Below are 23,153 nucleotides of genomic sequence, written 5' to 3' on the forward strand. Positions count from 1 at the left end.
GATTACCTTTAGTCTGACTCCTAACCTGTGGCTTATCTGGCATGGGTGATCCTGCTTGAAGCAATTATCATTACTACTGCCAGTCTAGCTCTAAGGGTCATCAGAACACACAAGCCCTTCCACTACGTCAAGGTTTTAGTCCTTGGGAGAGGTATGACTTGAAGACTATAAAAATCATCCAAGGTAATTATTTAAAAATTTTAATTGGAAATCTTTCGTTAAAAAGTATTTGAACTTTACATAAATGGTAATATTTATACAGTAATTTGCTCATCAGGTCAACATTTCTCATCAGTTTACACCATTGTGACGAGGAGGTATGTAGTCCCAGCTGGTTTTACTTTTTTAAGATACCAATGTTCTGCTGATAGTCCTGGTTCTAGGATTGTTAAGTTAATGCTTACAAAACTGAACAACAACACACAACATGGTTTAAAAGCAGTGAATGACAACGCACAGGTTTTCATTTAATGTTGTTAAATTTCAGAGTTCATATTTTTCACTATTTGAAATCCTGTTGCTTGGAGCAAACATAGGGGGTGCTCCTATTGGAGGAAAGCAGTGTGATAATGATATCATGACATCACACAGTATGGATCATGAGCATAGTAATAATATGCAAAGTTATTTCCAAGGAACAGACATTTAATTTCATTTAAAAACTTATCCTGCATGCACCTCTGTAGAAAGATAAAAAAATTAGTTTTCATCTACTATAGTCATACTTTGTAGAAGCCATAAAAAAACCCAGGACTGAATAAAATTGCTACTTATCAATGCAATGATTTTAATCAAGGTATTTTAACGACTTTTACTATTAATCAACTAGTGATAAAAAACATAATTGAAATTCATGTTCTAGAGGGGATTATGTTACACAGCCATATAAGAAATTCTAACATTTAAAACACTAGTAAAATACTGTGCAGATAAATGCTTCAATTTTCATGAAATTTGGTGCTATAAATTGTGTTTATTGCTAGTACTACACTTTCAATCCTGAGTGTTCAGACCTATTTCATGCAGCTCTCGCCTATGGCTTCTCATTATCAATGTAGCCAAGCTCACTTGTGTAAATATATTTAGCCTGTTTGGTACAAAAACTGAGAACCTTAACTGCTGCACTTATTGCCTTTTTTGATTATACCAATTGTTCCATGATTATGAACAAAATATGAGTGGAAATAGAATAGCCCGAGTTTTATGCCGTAGAAATGTAAATATAAATATTAACGAATCTAAAGATGTACAAATAAATATTTACGTTTCTAACACCTTCCTCAATGAACAGATTTTCTGAATATGTACAATGGTGATGCAAAATTTTCATTGGTTTAATATAGAATTGTTTGATTTTTCAGCAAGCCCAAGGGCTGATAATTATTGTTTGACATTCCCGATCCAGGAGGATTGAAAGGGAGAACTCCATTTGGCCTCAAAGAGCCAATTGAGTCATCCATTGTGAATTTGGATTGATTCGCGGGAGGTGAAACTATCGTTTTCGACAAACCGGATATTACGAATTCCAGCTCTTGGAAGCTCTTCAGCCTGAGGACATCTTTATCATTGCGTACGATCGTATTAGGCAGTTTCCGAATACGTACAACTTCACTAATTATTACACCCAATTCATCACAGCAAGTTCTTAATAATTTTGAATATGTGAGTTCTGATGGATTAGATATTTCAATCTCGATGAAGTCTGGATCATTGATGTTGGCCACACGCACTTTCAGCACCATTTCTATAAAAGAGTAGTAGATGTATGAATAATCGGCATATCAAGGGATCAAAAACTTTCCCGAAAATTTTTCAAAACAGTCTTACCATCAGACTGTCCAGAGTAACCCGGCGAATTTTTGAGATTCTGAGTTTCAGATGTGGGAATATTCTGCTTTCTTGGTGCTGGATTACTAGTTAAGTTAATGGAGGAGTCGAGAGGGGGATGCGACAGGTAGTGTGGAATGATTGGTAGGGTATTTTCAATGACGGTAGGGTTACTACCGTCATCACCTAATACTTTGCGAGACTCCGCTGACGAACACACCGAAAGAGGAGTCTCTCCTTTTTTAGAGACTGATCTTTTGTCAGCACCATGTTTTAACAGGAGAGAGATAATATTTGCATGGGCTCTCTTTGAAGCCCAATGGAGAGCAGTCCTGTGAAAAAAGGACATTTCATTACGATGCAATGAAATCGACTTGATTCAGGCTGATGCATTTTAATATTACCATCCATTAACCGGATGCTGAGCGTTAATGTTAATCCCAGTGGCCAGTAAAATTCTAACTGACTGCTCATCTCCGAGAGAGGAAGCCTGACGTAACTTCTCTTCTAATTCTTTAGATGGATCCATTGGTGAAGTTTAATTCTATGAAGTCGTGAGAAGTGATTGAAAAAAGTTTACCTAACAACTGACCGTGACAAAGAAGACATTGTTTAATTTAACATATACTTTTAGGCAAGATCACATTCATGTACGGGTATCTCGTATTGCTTCTTGTTTGTTTTTCCCATCATGCTTTGCTCAATGCCCACTGCTGCCATCTTTCGTAATCAATTTTGCCGGCATTCCTTGTTCCCCGGCTCCTTTATGAGTCGCCATATTGCTGAAATATCTTAACCTTGGAGATACAAATGCGGACGTAGACCCTCTCCATTGTGGTTCATTTCGTGTTTTAGTTCTTATATATTGGCCTGCCTGCCAGTAATTATTCATTGTGCTTAGTGCATTATCCAAAATGGGTGAGGAGAACAAAGGAGGTAAAATTATAAAGGACGCTTCGTCTCGACATGACTCGCTGTCCTAGTTAACGCTGGCGGTGAATGGAAACTGTTCATTTTGTTTGTTTGAAAAAGATAATTCCTGTAGAATCGGTCAATTACGTGTGATTGATTTAGATTTAACAATTCTAGTATATCTCATGGCCGCTTAAGTGGCACATACATTTAGTGTTTTGCTTTGGGATGTATAGTAAATTCTTTTTATCACTGCTTTGTGAAAATGTGATTTTAACAATTTACTTGTGTCTTCAGTGTTTGAAGATGTGTGGGATTTTTTTGCTTTTCGTGTTATTGAATTTATATCGCGAAATGAAAATAAGAAATCAAAATGTCGAAATTAGCAGTCTGTGATAAAAAATCAATGACCTTGGTTGTACCTAATGTTTCGGTGGAATCGATAGTGTTCGGATTATATGGTTTTGTTCTGTTTAAGATGGTTCTTTTTGTTAATTTGTGTAAGATCGAGATAGGGAGAAGGACCGAGAAAGGGATAAGGATCGCAGGAGAAGATCCCGCTCCCGCGAGCACAGGAAAAGATCCCGTTCTCGCAGCCGTGACAAGAGGAATCGTTCCCATAGTAAAGATAGAAGAGAGAGGGCGAAAAGAAGTAGATCTGGGTAAGCTTGAATGAAACTCCGTTCTGTAGGCAACCTAATCCCTGTTTTCTTTTTATTTGCAATTTAAATAGCGCGTGATTTTTTTCAATGCGATACGTAGGTCTCGTGGCAAAGAACGCAGGTCTCGACGCAGAAAACCCTCTCTTTATTGGGATGTTCCCCCTCCAGGTTTTGAACACATTACCCCTCTTCAATATAAAGCAATGCAAGGTACGTTCGAAGGTGTTTTCATGAGAGTACCTTTTCTCAACTATCGCAAACGTCAATGTCCCCAATTCGTTTTGTATTACTCTTCCTCGTGAAAGATACCGATTTGAATTTTGAGAAACGATCTAAGACAGTTTTTCCCACGTTTCTCAAGGTTCATTATCTGTATCGTGCGTTCCAGCTGCTGGACAAATTCCAGCCAACATAGTGGCCGACACGCCACAAGCTGCTGTTCCTGTTGTGGGCTCTACCATTACTCGGCAAGCTCGGCGACTATACGTGGGCAACATTCCATTTGGCGTCACCGAGGCAAGTGAAGATCCTGAAAGAATGAATTTTTACACTAATAACCTGGAAAGAACGACTAGTTAGTTTCTTTTTATTTCAATTATAGGAAGAGATGATGGAATTCTTCAATCAACAAATGCACCTGTCTGGACTAGCCCAAGCAGCCGGGAATCCTGTGTTGGCCTGCCAAATCAACTTGGACAAGAATTTTGCGTTCTTGGAGGTTGGTAGATTTATTCAAGATAGTGTAGATTTTCATTCCCATTTGGAGATCTAGGTCCTGAAGTGTGTGATTACCTTATTTCAGTTCCGGTCCATCGACGAAACCACACAGGCAATGGCTTTTGACGGCATCAACTTCAAGGGTCAAAGCTTAAAGATTCGTCGACCTCATGATTATCAGCCTATGCCAGGGATGTCAGAGAACCCCACAGTTAATGTTCCAGGTACGAATTTATAAATGCCATTTAAGAATATTTGCCGATGAATTGTATTTTACGCGTTGGTTGTGGCAGGTTGTTGAATCGTTGATGCAATAACAGCCAAGAAATTTCGAAATTGTTAATTGCTCCTTTCATTTACAAAATATTTGGCTTGGTCCCTTTGTTCTCGATTGAAAAATATCTTTTTTTTTTGGAAAAGCTGGTCAACCTGCAGCAATAATTTATATTTAGGGAAATAATGGAATATGAATGTAGATCCATTGTCAGTAAGTATTTTTCTTAGCATTACTTTCCAAACTGTGCTGTTCGTTTCATCTTAATATTCATTTACCTGTTATCCTTTTGAAGATGAGCCTAAGGTATGATTAAATAGCATACTCGGAAAAACGACTATTTAAAATGGAACATCACCACTGATAGTTTTCTCTTTTGCTGATTTGCTTACTGCAGTAGTATATAAAATATGTGTGACATTAAACTTTATTATTGCTATTTTAAATGCTGAGATAAAAGAATATAATCCAGGCAGAAGAGAATAGTATTGTATTCCTGGCCGATTATCCAAAGGACTAGATTCTAATAACTTTCATGCATTCTGTTGAAAGGAACTTATTTATGGCCGGTAACTCACACGAAATATACTATTTCTATTAGGAGACAATACTGTTCATCGTCGATACGATTTAATCGTTATTAATTTATAGTAATTTTTCGATTTGAGTAATTTGTAAAGTGGGGACTTGGTTATCCAGGGTTAGAGCATTGGACTACAGACCGTAGGGTCTGGGTTCGATTCCTGAGCACGCCTCTCTTGGCACCCTCAGCTTCACACTGATTTTTCGGGTTCAAAAACTTCCTGGGAAACCAGAGGTGGCATAGGGAAAGGATCTGCCCTCCTAACCCTTATGTGAGTTTCACATGTTGTCAGGTTTAATACCGGGTAAACTCTACCATGAAGTACCAAACAGACATTTGGGTTGATTTTTGTGTTTTATCTATTAATTTTTAATAATATACAGAATGTGTCCATTTTGCTCCTTCATTGGTTCAGCTATAATAAAAAGCAGTTTTGTAAGGAACTGGTGAATTGGTGGTGGTATTGATTAAGCTGCCAGAAATGTTATGCTCTCAAATTGAAGAACCTTTTCAATGTGCATTTGCTTTACTTTTCCACTGTCACAAAATGTAAAATTTCTCAATTGTATTGTTAAGTGATGGATTTGATCCAATTTCAAGATAGTAACTGAACCTATCACCTAGAAATGGTAAACATTTTGAATATGCATTCATCATCAATCGGTAAATAAAAGTTCTAATTCTATGCTAAGATTTAGAATAGGAATGTAAAAAAGTGGAATTTACTGAGCAGGATAGGAAAATTTTGTTTGGGTTGAACCAAAAAAAAACTGATTATTGGGACTGGGCATCCATTTTCATTAATCCCATCAAATAAAATGTGAAGGACACAGTTTTTTGGAAGACTGAGCACTTAGTAGTGGACATTGAATGTTATCTAATAGAAGTAACTACTAATGAAGAATGATCTGGTACTTTCCCGGCGAATAATGTTTTCCAAGATTATTCGGGTCTCCCACCGGGTCCACGTTCGTAGGGTTGCCGACGTTTCGATGGACGACTTGGCCATCGAAACGTCGGCAACCCTACGAACGTGGACCCGGTGGGAGACCCGAATAATCTTGGAAAGTAACTACTAATATTTGCACAGTTATTTTTCATGGTGAAGAAATGAATGCTGATCTAAAACAGAAATATTGTTACAGCTGAAAATGGAGTATTTTTCGGAGGATTATTGAAGAAAAATTAATATTTCTTTTTAAAATCAATGTCAGAAGAAAGACTTTCAAAAGCTACTGGTTTAGAAGGACAGTATCTGTAGAACAAATTTGCCTCCGTCTCAAGTTTTATCAATAGGAAAATGGACTTGAAATTTACGTCAACATAAATAGCTAATCATGAATGTGCTCATATTGTGCTACTAAATCTCCTGATCTCAAGATTTTTTGCTTACATGCACTGATTTCTATTTAGTCTAGTTTTAAGTTCAGTTTATTACTGGATTAATGATTTTGTCATTTTAATTAGGAAAATTTTAGTAAGCCATTGGCCTAATCACTTTATCTCATTTCTATGTATGGGATACTTCCAAGTAATGGACATGGATGCCCTGTTTAGGACCTTTTGCATTCACTTCAAACGCATTTGTTTTGCATGACAGTTTACTGATCACATTCCTAATATTTTAAGCAGGGAGTAGCTCTATTTTGTCAAGGGAAGGAGTAATTAGCAATGTCAAAGTTCTTTGGCTGCTGTTGTCTTAAATACTAAGTTTCTTTGAACAAAAGGTCATATAGTGTCTACTTTTAAAAGAAATACGTACAATTGTGATGAAATGTTATGAGACTCTGGTGACTTTGATAGGTTTGCCACATTATGGTTTATCTTATCTTTTCAGGTGTGATTAGTACAGTTGTTCCTGATTCACCACACAAGATATTCATCGGTGGTCTTCCCAATTATCTGAATGAGGACCAGGTGGGAGTTCCCTTTTCCGAGAATGGAAGTCTTTCTGATCTTTGGCCATTTGGATATTGCATCTCAATTACATTTAGTCAAATAATATATGACCTCATAATTAAAGTTAATGGTTTATTGGTTCAAATGGTACTTACTCATAGATGGCTTCCCTCCTTGAAATATAGCAATAAGATGGAATAAATAAGTGCTTTTTTACTTTTTCTGTCTCTACAAAGTTTAAACCAATGATTATAAGTTATATGACATGTGGTTAACTCTGCAGGTGTGAGGAAGGTGAACGATAATACATTTTTTTAGTTGTTGGTTAAAATGTAAGGCATTAGTTGCAGTTGAGGCAGCATTAGAGCTTGAGACAGCAGTGTTAGATTTTTCTAGCAAAAAAAGAATTTACTTATTAATACTTCACAAGAAGTAAAATATGTCACATCAGGTCTATCAGTTAATGAGAACTATCTGGAAAATTCATTTACCCTGCTGTCAAAAGCTTGTGTGGTGTCAATAAGGTAAGTTGGAGTTTTCTTTTAGGAACACTATAGTGTCTACCATGACATGGTGCAAGAACATGGCTTTTGCTGCTCAATGGGCAAGGGATTGAAAATAACCATGTGGTTTATGTATAACTTAGGATTTATTTATTTAACGTGGAAACTAATTTCACATGAGAAGTAGGATCCTCCAGAAAAATTCTCCATATCATGAGGATATTTCTATTGGTGAGATTTGTTTTCTCTTAAATCATATGAAGCTAAATCTCTGCCTATTAAGCACGATTTCCAGGGTTCTATTGCAGGTTAGGTCGGCCATAGACAAGCAGTGGAGGCTGGACGTTTTCATTTCAGAGGAAACTTACAATTGAGGAGGTGTTGGGAAGAAAATTACTTTTCTTTTCAGAAATAATTGGGTGTAACATACCTTATTGTTTAATATTATATTGGTCTTGGGGGACAATTCTGTTTCAGGATAATACTTTTTGATAATCTCTTGACACTTATGAATTGTTGACATTTGTTGATCAAATGCTTTTGAATTTATCAGTTACTTGACTAGCTGTTCAACAGATGACGATTTGAAAGAAAAGAGATAAAAGATTATCTTTATGCTTTGTGCAACTTCCACTCATCTCTTCCTCTGCTTTTTCCCCCATTTTTTGTCGTAGCTAAGGTTTCGCGGGTAGTAAGACCATTTGCTTGTCTAAGCCTCCAACACTATGCGAGACATCTCTCAGAAAAAATAAGAGAGCACAACAGAAAAGCAATTTTGGAACCGGAAAGGCAAGTCTGTGGTAAATTTTTTGTTTTGGGCTCTAAATGAGTTTCCAGCCTGACAGCTGCCGCTCTGCTGCCTCTCTCAGTCCTCTGTCCGCCAATCCTTGGTGGCAGGTCTGTATTCATTTGTCCAAAAGGCCCCTTTTACACTGACAATGTTATCTGAATGAACCATATTATAGTTTAATGAGATTGGGGCGCTTGATCAAGAATATCTGCCTCATGCGTAGTCTTAGTGGGCAGGTTGTTGGGACTTAATTTGAATTAGTGTCTGAATTGCACATCCAGTATTATTTTAATAGTGGCAATTTGTAGGAAAATGGAAATAAAATTTACTGAAGTAGCTGTATAGAAAATAAACAAGATTGAGCTCTCTGCGATCTCTTGTGGGTTTTTCGTTTTGTCCCTTTGAAGCCTTTGGTTTTGCCAAACTGGCCATTAAACGATAATTTCCCTCTTTGCTATGCACAATTAAGGCAGCCATGTACGTATATCATAATTTTAAGGACACATGTGATCTGGTCTTCAGGTTTTGAAGGTATGTACAATGTATATTCAGATTTGTGTAAGTTAGTGGAAATTTTCTGCTAAACTTTGTTTTTTAATACATATTTTGAGTTTGTTACAAAGTTAATATATCAAGATTTTATTCTTATAACATCAAGTATTTTCACAGTATTTTGCTTTGTACTTATAAATTTTAAGTAAGTACTCATTATTTATCTTTTGTGATCTTATTTGCACAAGAAAGTACACACTGACCTTTTCTGTTAAATTTTATTATTCCTGGAATGTGATAGAGTTATTAAATTTGTAACTGTAAACAAAAATTTTCCAACTACTGTTATCAAAATGCATTCACTTGCTTTGAATTGTGAGGTGCATGTTATGTAGCCACAGAATTTGACCCGTTATACCTCATTCGAAATTTTAGGTAAAGGAGCTTCTGATGTCATTTGGGCAGCTCAGGGCGTTCAACCTAGTGAAGGATTCTGCCACAAGTCTCTCCAAAGGTTATGCATTCTGTGAATATGTTGATGTTACCATTACTGACCAGGTAAGGATTCTTTGTCAGATGCCAGTATGCCATTTGTAATTTAAATGATTATTTGTGGTTAAAGTATAAAACGTTTTTAATCCAGTGTAATGTAGAAAATTTTCCCTCCAGTCCCAGATTTGTGGATAAACTTTCCTTTGTGAATATATAAGGTTGGTGATAATCTGAGGAATTTCTAATATATACTTTATTATAATATTTAATATAAATTAGAAATAAGTGTAGTCAACATAGGGTAAGCAACAGATAGAATATTACTAGTAGAAGTAAAAATAGAACTAACACACTTGGACATTGCTCAGGTATACATGCCATCAAGCAATCGTGGGGAGAAAGAAGTCAGTATGGCTTATGATTACCTGGAGAAAATTATTGCAGATGCTCCTAGAGGGGAAACATTTAATAGTGATGGGGCATTAGAATGAGACAGTAGGCGAAGGAAGAGATTGTAGTGAGGTAAAGGACTATGGTTTAGGAATAAAGATATGACCATGTGGAGAAAGTAATTCAGTTCTGCAGGAGACAGCATGTGTTAATCATCACCAACAGATGGTTTAGACACCTCAAAAGGTGTATGTATAAATGAAAAATGCCAGGTGGCCAATAAGGTCTCGGATCATATTATGGCTAGGCACTGAGTTAGCAACAAACTAATTAATTCAAAGTTTCCCGGGATCAGTTGCGGACTCAGATCTCAATTTAGTAATAATGAAGTGTAACATGTGATTCAAAAGAATAAAGCAGAAGGAGGTTTAGGAAATGAAATGTAGAAGTTTGGCATATGATTACTTGGGCTCTGATCATTTTGGGTTCAGGAAGAGGAAAGGTAGGTATGGTGCCATGGCAGTTATAAGATTCTAATAGAGATGAACATTGAATACAATCAGGATGTATTTGCCTGTTTCATAGATTTTGAAAAGGCATTTGATAGAGTGAATTGGGAAAAAATAATGAGTACATTGCAGAAAATAAGAATAGATTGTAGAGACTGGAGGCTAATCTGCATCCTGTACATGTCTAACTGCTCGGGTGCGAGTGGGGAACGGAGATTCCAGATGGGGAGTGTTAGGAAGAAGTGTAAGGTAGGGTTGCCCATTACCACCGGTGCTGTTCAATTGATATGTGGAGGAAATGATGAAAGAGGCATGGGAACAACTGGAAGTAGAGATGAAAGTCGGCAGGGAATTAGTAAAATCAGTTAGGTTTGCTGATGACCAAGCTTTAGTTTGTCAGTCAGCTAAGGGGTTGTAAGCATTGCTAAGTGAATTGGAAATTCAGTGTGATAGATATGGGATGAGAATATATATAAACAAAGCACAAGGAATGCAGTTTTCCAGAAGGTGCAAGACTTGGTAAAATATTGAATATCCAGCAGTTAAGAAATTCACACAGCAGGGTAGGGGGTTCATTCCTTTCTCGATTGTTGCCCTAGTTTTGTTACCGGAAAAATCACACAGCTCGGGTGAAGCTGAGGATCCTGGGCCTAATGGCCCTGGGTGAACTTGGAACCTCTGGTTAGGAGTCCAATGGACTAACATACCCCCAATGTGATGCAAGGACTAAGTAATTAAAAAAAGGATTATGGCACTATTCCACCTAATAATGATCTTATTAAGGATAACTGAACTCCCCCAATGTGATGCAAGGACTGAGTAATTAAAAAAAGGATTATGGCACTATTCCACCTAATAATGATCTTATTAAGGATAACTGAGCTGAGATGTGCATCATTTATGAATCTTACAATGTGGAAAGATGCTGTAATTTTTTTCTAATTAATTAGCTTCTATAGATTCTTAATAACTCTTAATATGTAATCAAATACTCCTTTCTCTTTTATTTTTTCATCTCCAGAAATTGAAACAGCATTCAAGTCAGTCTCCCTCTTCATCCCACAGAACACTTAAGTTTTCACGACCATGTATACTCTTGGATATTGAATATTTCTTAAATTCATGCAAATAGTCAGTGTTGGTTTTGTCTCTGGCTGTTTTAATCCATTTCCATAAAACAGTGACCAATGGGTTCATCATATTTAAAGACTGAAGTTCATGAGTAACTGATTTGGAATGTGATTTTTTTACTCTCGCACATAGTGGTGTGAATAGTGGGAAAGCCGAAAATGAAATTGTGTAAATCAGAGGTTCCACGTACGTAGGAAAAATAAGAAATTTCATGGGGCATTCTAAACTGTTATAAATTGCAGGTGAAATTCTGCTAATGCAACTATGGGATTTGACTGTAAGCGATTTTTGAGGCTTTGAAGTCTTATCTTTTGAGAGTCCTGTTACTGCTGCATTTCTGATTGAATTATCAAATTTAAAAGTGTATACATTTTCTGCCATAGACATGAAATTGCTTTTGGAACAGTATACTTCTTTATCTTTATTTTTGCTTTTTGGGCAATGAATTTAAACCATTTTGCATAGCTTAGTTGGATACCAATGATAACTTGAGATTTGAAAGAATCTTTTCAACGTGATAAGCATACTGAATACGCAATAATGTGCATCAGGACATTGCACCCAAATATAGAAAGTCAAGCCTTGGTGTGAGGTCTGTGATTTTCATCTGACTGTTCACCTCCTGATTACATAGAAAAACCATGTGTGATAATTTTAAAATATTAGAGACTATAGGTTTTAAATCCTTGGTGTGATAACCCTGAAGCCATATCCAGATTAATTTTGTTTGTAAAGGAAGTAGAATTATGTTGGCTCATGCAATACCTTAAACCATAAACTTAGTTGTCGTATATTAACACAGACAATACATCTACAAAAGAATTGGTGTATTCTTCAGTTTTTAATTTTTTTTCCCTTCATATGGACCCAGTAAGGTGCAAATAACTCTAGTCACTGAGGCACCTACAAATTAAAGCTCTAGTCCTACCTCAAATTCAAATTCAGAAACCCAACTAAGCTTTATTTGGCTGATCCAACTATTTTAGTTTTTACATCTTCTACTTTGAAAACACTTCAATTGTATCTCATTCCATTTTTGATTAGTGAATCCTAGTAGTGACTACTGAGATGTGTCAAGTCCCAAGCTGAGAGCCCTGAAGCTGTGCTTATGCACTCATTAAATTTAATGTAATAATTGAATTGGAGAAAATCATGTCCATGTCCCTGCATGTGATACTTAACGTGAGTTTGAATTCCATGATTGTGATAGTGCTCATTCTGTACTTTCAGAGCTTGCCAAAAAAATTTAAGTGATAGGTATTGGGATATTTAGGGATAGGCTGTAAATAAATTGTATATAAAATGTTGCCCTTTAACTAACCTGGGTGGCAAGAATAAATATAAGAATTTTTTGGTGAACCATCCAAAGGCTGAATGAGTGTTTTTCATTTGTGTTCTTTCCATTTGTGTTCAAAACCATCTTGGAGAAGCATAGTACCAACCATTTAACTTCATTTTATTAGGATTGTGGGATCTTGGTGTTAAACAAAATATGCCTGAATGCCTTTGGACAATCAGGATTGGTACACGGTGAAACTTGCTGATGACATTTATAGTTACTCTTGTGTATTTGGGCTTGGTATTTGGTGAGCTCTACCCTCGCGTAATATCAAACCAGCTTTGGCATTGATTTCCCTGATGTTTGATATTTGCTATCTATCTTGTTGCTTTAAGAGGCTTGAAATGTGGAACAACTTTGATCATAGCACATTAAATCCTGTAAAATCGTATTTCAAAAGATGCATATGGTTTCAAAGGTGGTGTGCAATTGTAGAGTGAGTAATGAACTTCTTCACAAAGTGCATCCTATTTTGAAAAGCAAGAATCCACTGTATCAAGAAGCCTTCCATATACGGTGAAGTGAATTATATAATTTTTTCCTCATTATTTTGTCAGTCCATTTACTCCTTTAAAGCATTAAGCATATTCAAACTATGGCCTAATGGTTCTGTACACAATTGAGTCTTTCTTCATAATGCAGAAGAAATAATATAAAGTTTTTAATGAATCCAATTTTTATCATCGGAAAAATCATGTTTGTGCAATGTAGGATGAGTGTTTTCCATTTAATCTCTTTCTTAATTAATTGTTTGGGTAGCTATTAATATTAAATGCACTTGTAGGCAATCGCTGGATTGAATGGAATGCAGCTAGGAGATAAGAAGTTAATTGTGCAAAGAGCCAGTGTAGGTGCCAAGAATGCTCAAATGAGTTCACAAGCACCAGTTCAAATTCAGGTTCCTGGCCTGAACCTGGTTGGTGGGGCAGGACCAGCAACTGAGGTAATTTTAAATTTATTTTCAGATGTAAAATCAAAGTATTAGGTATAAGTAACTGATAAGAATGGTCATGTGCTTCATCTTATATCTAGTATAAATCTTGACCTTTTCTCATGGCATTGAGATCCATCTCCTGTTATGAATTTGTTTGAGGATGTAGAATTCCATTGAAAATTCTCTCTATAAAACGGGGAATATCTTGATAATTTCATAGTGTGTACCCTGCTTATTTGGCAAATAAACATGAATATTAATATAACTAAATTTTATTTCACTGCACTTATCAGTCAATAATGGAATAGCAAAGATGGCAGTTTTGCCACTGAAGATTATTTGCTTGACAGAATGATTTTGGAATGGATCCCCTTAACAAGCACTTGCAAGAAAGCACAGTAGTGCATGAAAAGTACTTGCCACATATCCTTTTTATTTTTCATGTTTCAGTGTATTGACAATTGGGAGAACCTGTGAAAAAATTTGTTGTGGTTGATAGCTGCTGATTTTATAACAAAGAAATTCCTAAAAATTAAAAAAAATGCTAGTTTTCTGAGAAAACTAAGTTGTATGCTTCCTATCAATCATACTTATCAGTGTATACTTGAGGAAGTTTGAATTTACATAATGACGTTTTTCCAAAGTATAATTACAGGTGTGATGTGAATCTGAGATGGAGTTAGTGTTCGAGGTTGAGTCATTAATGATTCCCTTTTGAGCACTTACTGTGACTCTAAAAGCTTTGATCTTATCTGACCTGGTATATTGCTGGCCAAAAATTTCTTTGATTATTTATATGTATGAATTCATGTATGCAGTTATACATAAAGTAGTTCCCTCTGTCATGTAGGCACTTAAAAAAGTCAGTTATTGAGTTTGGTGAAAGGTTTTTTATCAAGTTCCTATCCTGTGCATATGTAGCAATTTAGCAGGTAATAGTCATCTTTGTATGACTATTGTTGCTGCTCTTAGAAAGAAATGTTTTCTGCAGTGCCCTAAAATATTGCCGTTTTGAAATTTAAGGAACAAAAAAAATTGTCTTTGAAGTCTCTGGTTCAAAATCACATTAAGAAAGTAATTTTTTTACTAATTATGTTTAGACGTCTTGATTAACTTCATCCACATACCTGCATTGCCTATTGACCTCTCTGGTTAGTAATTGAAGGTCTATCCTATTTTGTAAGAAAAGGTTCTTTAATGCTCCATTAGGAGAATGCACAAAGGAAATATTGCTAAGTGCTCACCATGGTCGTTCATGAAAGGTCCCTGAAGATGGTGGTAGTGAAGGCTAATGACCCCAGTTCAAGAAGATAACTGATTCACTTGGCCCATATATGTAAATGCAAATGAGAAAAGAGCATTAAACCTAAAAGACACTGGTGAAAGAGCAGGAAAGGCATTTGAGGAATAATGTTTTAGTAGCTTCTCATAAATTAGTTTCTTGATTTTGTGGGTTATACTGATACAATTTCACTGTACTCAGACACAATGGACCGGTTTTGTTTTCACTTTTCACAGAGAACTTGTTTTTCAAATGTTTACTTTCAAAGCCTCTATGGTTTAAAAAATTGTCTAGGTCCATTTATTTTGGTTTCCAGAATTTCAAAATAGCATGGTAATATTAAATATGGGAAGTCATTAAAGCAATAACATTTTCTGAATTAATATCTTATATCATAATTTGTCTTATTATTTTGGACTGCATAATATTTTATTTAGTATTTCCATGATAATTATGCTTAATGTAATGCTGTAAAATAGAGAGCCCCGGTGTCATCAAATTATGGTGTTAAGAAAGAGATGCTCTTATGCAATTGATTCCTTCTTTGATGTACTTCTGATGCTACTGATAATATCTAAATATGTTAGTGATAACTCTGTAATACTGGTGGCTAAGCATGGATTTTCTGTAATAATGCCAGTCATTTTCATTTTTTGAATTTTCTTCAAACTTCATTGTAAAGTTCACAAGTTCAAAGATTTTTGGGAATACAATATCGATGCTATTCAGGGTATTGCATTAACTATTTCAGTTTGGGAACTTCTTGTTTGATACTTGTCTGATTTTCTCAATGAGGATGTCAGCCTTAGCTGGACAATCAGTTATAAGAAACTGTGAAATGTATGGTCATATCTCCATTGCAGGTCCTCTGCCTCATGAATATGGTAACCCCTGAGGAACTTCGTGATGAAGAAGAGTATGAAGATATACAGGAGGACATAAAGGAAGAGTGTGGGAAATACGGTGTTGTACGTTCATTGGAAATACCCCGACCCATTGAGGGCGTTGATGTACCTGGTTGTGGAAAGGTAATGTTTTTAATTGAAGGTTTTTGTTAGCTGCTGCTATGTGGGCTCATTTTTTTAATTAATTCATAAATATTCTATTATCACCCTGCCTTCCATTAATGCAGCTATTTTGCCATTTACATGATTTTTGTCTAACTGAGAAATGAGTGCTTTTTTTCAATTTTTCAAAGTTCTCATGCTTGTTAGCTGTGATCATGTTACTATTTGATAAATCGTAGAACTGGAGCAAATGAAAAGACTAAATTGTTGTGGATGTTAGTTTTGCTTTCATCTCCCGGAAAGATTATGCAGAGGAGCACACACTTATTGTTGCAATAAATGAAAAGCGGAGAATGTAATGAAATGGTAATTGGTAGATTTTTGCTGGTGAGGGGCTGCTTTTAGCATTTTTTACAATAATAATAACTTTGAAGGATACTTTTTTACTATATTATATCTTAGAATTAGTTAAGAATAGTGCCTGGCCATAATCTTAGCTTTGATACACCACAGTGTGCGTGAAAAATTTGACTTTAAATCTGTAAGAGTAGTGTATGTTAATGGTAATCGTTATCCTGTAGAAGAAAGTGAAAACTATCTAATGTATCATTTTTGTCTCCAAGATTTCATTGATAGTTTTTTAAGTAGTCAACAGAACTTCCTAAAAGTGAAAGTGCAATAATCCTTTGGCAATGTGAACTATCCAGGAGCTTTTGGCATAATATCCCTCAACATTCTTGTGAGCTCTTAATTGCTGCTGATTGTAAATGACTGCTCATGCTCTTCTGTCCTTTCGCATACTGAAATCTTACCATTGGTAGTTGTAATATATTTATGCAAACAATTTGTTGTTGCTAAAGCATTTAAGAATATATAATCCGTGAGGCTTAATTATATCAGTAGAGGAAGATATTGTCTCAATGTGCTCATATAGGGCATTATAGTTAATTTTGCCATTATTCCTGCCCTGTTATTCCTTCCCGCTTTTGATGTGATCCCCCTCTTAAAACAGTGGTTGCATCATAATCTGAATTATTTCAAATTATATTTCGTGGCAAGTAACTTGTTAAACCTAGCTATTACCTTAATAGCTATTACCTTAAAAACTTAGCAAAAATGTTCCTGATGATTGCTATGTATTGCTTTCTCACTATAGAGGTGGGAATTGTATTTTGGTCTTTCTTTAGTCTAGTGAATGTTTTGCATTGGGAAATCTTTTCAGTACTCAATTTTCCAGCAACTAGTTGCAATACAAGGGTCAATTGAGGCTAACTGCAATACTGCATCTCAGGTCATGGAGTTTCAGGGTCTGTAAGCATTTCAGATGATTGGATGCGGTCCATATTAGTAAATTAATCTCGATACCTGGGTGGGAGGTAAAATAATCTAAAAATGCTTTTTTCACTTGTTGAAATTCTCTTCTCCATGGTTAGTACGTGCCCTTCAACAAGGGATTGCCCCTCATATTGTGCTTGATTGCTAATGGTATCTCACTTTCTTAGTCTTTCTTGTCTGCCATAAAAAATCCTTTGACTAAAGACTCAATTCAGGTATTTGGCTAATCTCATTGTAATCAATGTACAAAATGAATATCAGCCAGCACAATCATAGTAAATAGGACATTAATTTTATTGGGAAAGAAAATACACCAAACTAACTGTAATTCCTCTCAACAAGGAACATATTTCCAATACTAGCTCTTATACTTCTAATTTTAATATCTATACTTCTATTATGAATATTATAATATACTTATTCTTTAGATATGGTATTGTCCTAAAACATGTGTGGGAGGTTGATTTTTTTGGGAATTTAAGTCACATGTATTGGATTTGCATCCAGTGATTAGCAATGTCAGTCATTACATTTAGACAATCTACTGAGAGCAAAAATGGTTTCTAACTGGTCGTGTTTTTGTGATGTCGAAATTCGCCCTTCATCTGTTTGTCTGTATCTGTGTGGTTAACCTTGCTGTCTCAATCCGATCCAGAATATGCTTTGATTTGGGCGAAGTATTGTTGTTTAATTTCCTATTAGTTTGATTACATACTCGTGGATTAGTTTTAACCCTAATCTTGTTGACTGTACAAAAGTATTAAGTTAATTATGCCTGTCAATATTATCTACATGTACGTAAGTTTCGGGTCCTTATAAAATTGGACAGGCTAATGAGGTAAGTGTACAGTTAGGGGAAGTCCTAATTAATCCTTTGTATGGAGTTTTTCTGATTTACATCCGTTTATTATTTTCAAATAAATATTTGATTGCTTCGTTTCATAGTTACTGTTTTTAGGATGATAATTTGGACCTAGAAGGAATGGTCTAGAGATTCATCAATCATTAACTAAAGTCTTGTTGTCATCATAAGATAAAAGTTACAGTGTTAATAAATATTTAATTTCTTTATTCAGGTTTTCGTGGAATTCAATTCTGTAGTTGATTGCCAAAAGGCTCAGCAATCATTAACTGGAAGAAAGTTCAATAATAGAGTTGTTGTGACATCATACTTTGATCCAGATAAGTACCATCGAAGAGAATTTTAGAGAAAGCACATCAGTGTCTTATTTTCACAGTTGTGTTATAATCAACTGACCAATCTTGTCAAGATGTTATGGAAAGCCAGCATGGACAAGGCTGTTGCAATGAGCTGCTTTTGCAGTGATGTTCTCAGTGATCTTCTGATAACCTCAACCAGGTTGAAGGTACATATGTGACTGAAATCCAAGAAAATGTGTGGTACATAATAAGTTTTTGGTTTTCGTGTGTAACAAGTATCATTTCATAGTCAGTGAAATCATAATTATTCTTGGACACCTCGGAATTCCTTAAAATTCAATATGTATATATATATTTTAACTTGGCTGGTTCCTCTTGATTTTAATTGTACATCCTATCATGAAGGATTTGCATGAAAAGCTCTGTGTGTTTGTTTTGTATATTGTAAATCCTAAAACAGTGGTGGAATTATGAACTGAAATAATTTCACTTTTGGGGTAGTAAACTCATCCAATGCATTTGTGGCACAATCAGGGATTCACACTTACTTTGTCATTAAGCTGTCATTTTTATTTTTAAATACAATGAAATTGATCATTGAAGTCGTTTCTAGAAAATTTTGTGAAACTTATCTCCATTTGTAGTATAAATTGTTTTAGAACTTGGGAAGTGGAATTTTGTTCTTAAGCATAACTTCATTGTGGTCAATTTTCCCTTGCAGAATCAATCATAGATAAGTTGTAATGGTAATAAACTTAGTTGAAACCCTTCGTTATTTTGGTGTAACATTGGTAAGAGCTTTTGTTATACTTTGTATTGCAACAGCCAATAAATGTTATAAAATGTGTAAAAATCATCTTGTCCTTATTAATTTTCATACTCTTTTCTGATTTACTTTCTCCAATAGTTGGTAATTTTTCCTCGGTTGGTAATTAATTTCAAGTAAAAAACTGTCTTTCTCATGAGGGGGAAATTGCATAAACTGTCACTGTTGTTGCTTCCATGCTTGGAAATGGTGATGGTGATACATGCATAGAGAAGGGAAATTACTTGTTCTGTGTATTCCGCGGCTAGTAGATTGATCGTATAAATAATTCCTAGGTGTATTATGTATTCAGAATCAAAATATATAAACTAGCAATCACATCAATTTTTTCTCCATAGTGAGGCATTCTATTTTTGTTAACTACTCCATTTATTCTGCTATTCTGCACACAAAATTGGCCTGGTTATCTGTTTTATAAAAAGGATATCACTGTTGACCAGTGTCAAACACTGTTAATCAAGTGTTAAACCCAAAAGAGTAGAATTGATCTGGGGAAACGTGGAGTATTGGTAACAACCGCAAGTGAGTGATGAGTTTTTCCTTTGTTCACATTCTGTGACAAATGGGATTTGCACTCTTAACTACATACTCCAAGATGCCCATCTTAGGGCTTCCACTGACCTGTGAAATGGTGAATTTTGTAATGAATTAAATGTTATCGTCTGTAATTTGACCATGCTGTGGTCCCTTGGTTATTTATAACTTTGAATGGACGTATTATTTAACCCATGATGTCATCACGGATGGAGGTTCTACCACGATTATAAAACTCTTCCAAATCCTTTAATTGGGCTTGTTTCAAGTATGCACTGTTTCACTGAGTGCTGATTACAAAACGTGTCAACACACAACATTTGCCATTGGAGATGAAAAATGTTGTAGAATGTTTCTTTGCTTTAAATTTCATTCATACAGGTATACAGTGTCATATTAAAACATGGAGGTGACCACATCTATTGCCTTGACAGCTGTGAATGACAATTAACAATGTTAAAGTATTCTTAAATGAGTCTTAATTCTTGAATATATTTATACGGGTATTCAATATTCTTTTTCCTCTGTCAAGGAATTTTTTTAACCTTTGTCTTTGTAATTGCTGTAGGTAAAATGTAAGCCTTCTTTACCATCTGGAAATTCCGATATAGACTTATCTAATAAATATGATTAATCCTGATGTATGATTCCTCCTCTTGGATACATTCTTTGTGCTCATGCCTATTCTTAGCCTTCACCTTAACCCTCTTAGTGCGGCGGGCCGATATATCGGCTTTCGTATCCCTGGCAAAAAGTGCGTCGGGCCGATATATCGGCTCTTGCGTAGGCTTTTGTTTAAATCGTTATAACTTATGGTTTTTCCTTTAATAATTTATGGTTTTTGTGCTATCGATAGGTTGAATTCCATAGAATTACGTAACTAATATTTTAACTTTTTAATTAGCAATTTTAAATGCTTTTCAAAAAGTATAATTCTTACTATAATTTTTCGTTCAGTTTTTCACATGTCGGGAAGCTCAGCCTAATTGTTTGCTCGTTTTTTTTTCTGAGTGGTCTTTCCACTATGAAAAGCCACTGAAAGGCTATTAATCTGTTTTCATCTGTAATCTCTTGAATGTGTTGTGGTGTCGTGTTGTTGATATATAGCTGCTTATTCAGCCTTTGTTGAGCCGATGGAAATGAGAGCCCTGCTTTGTAATCATTTTGGTTTCTCTTGCCGCCATATCCTATCTAATCAATTGCGCCCTGTGTATTGGATTACATTGTCAGCAGTTCTCTGTGAGTTAGAACTTCGTTTTTTTCTGCCTTTAGATTGTAAGCACATTGCCGCAGTCTCAAGGAAAGGGGAAAAGTCCCAATTTGACTCAGTGAGGTCAGGTTTTTCAACAAAATCGAACTATGCAGAGGCTGACAAAAAAATTTGCAATTCACTGGTTTTTCTTTATTTATTTATAATATTTTCTACATTTCTTTTTGATTCTTTATTATATTTAAATATCGTAGTTTAATTGAAAAATGTTTTTAAAAAAATATTAGTTTTGTGTCTAAAAATCGAAATATTATTGCTAAAAAAATATTCTTCAAATTTATGATACTGTAATAATTACATTTATTTTTCAGATGATGTAAATGTATTACATCATTATTAACTACAATATTATATTTTAAAATAAAAAAACTGCATATGGATATCTAAACAAATAACTTCATAATGTTTTTTTTCCTAAGGTGATACATTTTCTTAAATTACCCTTTGCACTTCTCACTAGTACCCCTGAAATCCACACTGCACCAAGAGGGTTAATGACTGCTGCTACTCCAACTGTGGTGTATCTCCCTAAGGCAGTCTACTAGTTAGCTGAATTCCTTTTGCAAATGATGTAAGAGCTTACTTGAACATAGATAACGAAAAATGATTTAATACAGAACAATAATTTTAGATTTAATACATTCAAAACGATTTAATACAGAAATCCTGAAGAGGCCAGAGTTGGGAAAGTTGCTAATGTGTAAAAACAAAGTATATTATGGTTTTTGTGATCAAAATCCTGTTGTAATGGCTTATTGCTTGGAAAATTGTCATTGATGCGTTGATTGGGAGTATTTAAACAACACGGTGCGGCGCTTTGAATTTGAACAAATTTGAATTTCCCGCCATATCGTAGTTCCACTGGAGGTCACGATTGGCATCCTTGAAAGCTATAGGCATCTAGTAAACAGTCATGACCTCTAAATGGTCTAGATGTGACGTACAAGTTAGGAGCACTATCGAAGAGCCACTATTATCGGAAGTGTTCACGCTCCGCATTATATTTCAAAATTGTTCAATTTTTCTGTCACCGCAAGTCAGGTGTTGACGATATTGCAGCCAAGTATAATGCTTCGGAGAAGTCTGGGGAAGGTTTCGCTAACCCGACAAGGAAACCTCATTCGAAAGAGCACGTGCTTGTCCGGATTTAAGCACCCCACCCTGTTTATGGTCAAGATTACCATGCCAGGCAAGCATGGCACTACTAATTGGTTTAATCTACTTGAAATGTTAGTGAATCATTTGACGTGTTAGTTTTTGTAGTGGGCCAGGGTAAATCCCATAAAGAAAAGCAAGAAATGCCGTATCCTGATGACAGTAATGGGAAACCTCATTAGCAAAGGCATTTTAATCAAGCATTGGCAATGGATTTTGATGTTCAGTATGTTATTGTCCATTACCTTGTGCTGCTTTTACGCTGGTAAAAATCAATCCCACTACCATAAATTCGAACCATTGATTCAAATCCATACATTTATTAGGGCTTAAGTGACTACCTGCTAAGTATCACCATTTTCATTATTAAGTAGTGTGCTGTTAAAAATAGGTTTTGGATGGACCCAGACTCTACAACAATGCATTGAAATAAACCCAACTTCAATTCTGCATACTTTCTGCCTTCATTCCATATAACATTCATATCCTTTTCATACACCTTCCTTGCTTGTCTTATGTTCTCCCTTCTTGTCCGTCTTCAACTATCCATCACCAATCAAGATACTGCATTAACCTTTCCAGACCCCATAGGGAATTTCCCTGAAACATTCACTCCTCCCCCCCTCTGTGCCTAGTACTTCTTGGTTTGTTTTCCTTTCTGTTCATTTCACCTTTTCCATCCTTCTCCACATCCATATTTCAAAAGCTTCTAATCTACCCCTATTTTCTTTTTTCAATGACCATGTAACAGAGTTGTACGAAACCAAGTGTCTGATGATTTTGACGTTTCACTTATATTTTCGTAGCATCCTTACTTAATATCCCTGTCATCAAATCCCTTCTTTTGAAAGCTTTGCCTATTGCAATTGTTTTTCTTGTTCCTACACTTGGACCATTTTTGCTCAAAACACTTTCAAGATTGGTAAACTTCTACCACCACTAGTTTATTACTTCCCTAATTGATTTGTAATTTAGCTTTCCTCTTTCATGAAAACAACATAACCTCTGTTTTGCTGGCATAGATTCTCATCCTATACATATTGCACTGATTTTATGTGCTTTGCGATGACCTGAATCCCTTTGCTGGCTGGCGGGCTAACTTATGCTTGGTCAGCTGCAAACTCAATTC

At 35.4% G+C, this 23,153-nt stretch overlaps 2 protein-coding genes across 4 annotated transcripts; one reads left to right on the plus strand and one right to left on the minus strand.

The window, feature by feature from the left end:
* Positions 1–212: 212 nt before the first annotated feature.
* Positions 213–2,492, minus strand: LOC139690967 (ankyrin repeat domain-containing protein 40-like). Its single transcript, XM_071588642.1, has 3 exons — positions 2,232–2,492; positions 1,828–2,159; positions 213–1,744 (listed from the first exon to the last, which is right to left on the minus strand). Exons 1-3 carry the CDS (start codon positions 2,354–2,356, stop codon positions 1,335–1,337), a joined length of 867 nt encoding a protein of 288 aa, XP_071444743.1. The 5' UTR covers positions 2,357–2,492; the 3' UTR covers positions 213–1,334.
* Positions 2,493–2,572: 80 nt separating this feature from the next.
* Positions 2,573–20,239, plus strand: U2af50 (U2 small nuclear riboprotein auxiliary factor 50). 3 transcript variants are annotated; one of them, XM_071588638.1, is made up of 11 exons: positions 2,573–2,763; positions 3,245–3,401; positions 3,502–3,611; positions 3,763–3,921; positions 4,007–4,119; positions 4,204–4,342; positions 6,813–6,892; positions 9,095–9,217; positions 13,305–13,463; positions 15,600–15,764; positions 18,155–20,239. In XM_071588638.1, the coding sequence occupies exons 1-11, from the start codon at positions 2,742–2,744 to the stop codon at positions 18,284–18,286; spliced, it is 1,359 nt and encodes a 452-aa protein (XP_071444739.1). In that variant the 5' UTR covers positions 2,573–2,741; the 3' UTR covers positions 18,287–20,239. The 3 variants fall into 3 exon arrangements, with proteins under 3 accessions (XP_071444739.1, XP_071444742.1, XP_071444740.1); XM_071588641.1 differs by having other exon boundaries at positions 3,790–3,921; XM_071588639.1 differs by having other exon boundaries at positions 2,573–2,745.
* The last annotated feature ends 2,914 nt before the right edge of the window (positions 20,240–23,153 follow it).

The sequence above is a fragment of the Hetaerina americana genome, unplaced genomic scaffold (genome assembly GCF_022747635.1).
Source record: "Hetaerina americana unplaced genomic scaffold, ioHetAmer1.1.p SCAF_3, whole genome shotgun sequence".
NCBI classification, from domain to species: Eukaryota; Metazoa; Arthropoda; class Insecta; order Odonata; family Calopterygidae; genus Hetaerina; species Hetaerina americana.

Excerpts from the sequence above, each read along its gene's own strand:
- U2af50 (XM_071588638.1), top strand. The coding sequence starts at position 2,742 with ATGGGTGAGGAGAACAAAGGAG. Across the intron at positions 3,402-3,501 it reads GCGAAAAGAAGTAGATCTGG|GTCTCGTGGCAAAGAACGCA; the intron begins GTAAGCTTGAAT and ends TGCGATACGTAG. Across the intron at positions 6,893-9,094 it reads ATTATCTGAATGAGGACCAG|GTAAAGGAGCTTCTGATGTC; the intron begins GTGGGAGTTCCC and ends TCGAAATTTTAG.
- LOC139690967 (XM_071588642.1), bottom strand. The coding sequence starts at position 2,356 with ATGGATCCATCTAAAGAATTAGAAGAGAAGTTACGTCAGGCTTCCTCT. Across the intron at positions 2,160-2,231 it reads CAGCATCCGGTTAATGGATG|GACTGCTCTCCATTGGGCTT; the intron begins GTAATATTAAAA and ends CTTTTTTCACAG. Across the intron at positions 1,745-1,827 it reads TTACTCTGGACAGTCTGATG|AAATGGTGCTGAAAGTGCGT; the intron begins GTAAGACTGTTT and ends ACTCTTTTATAG.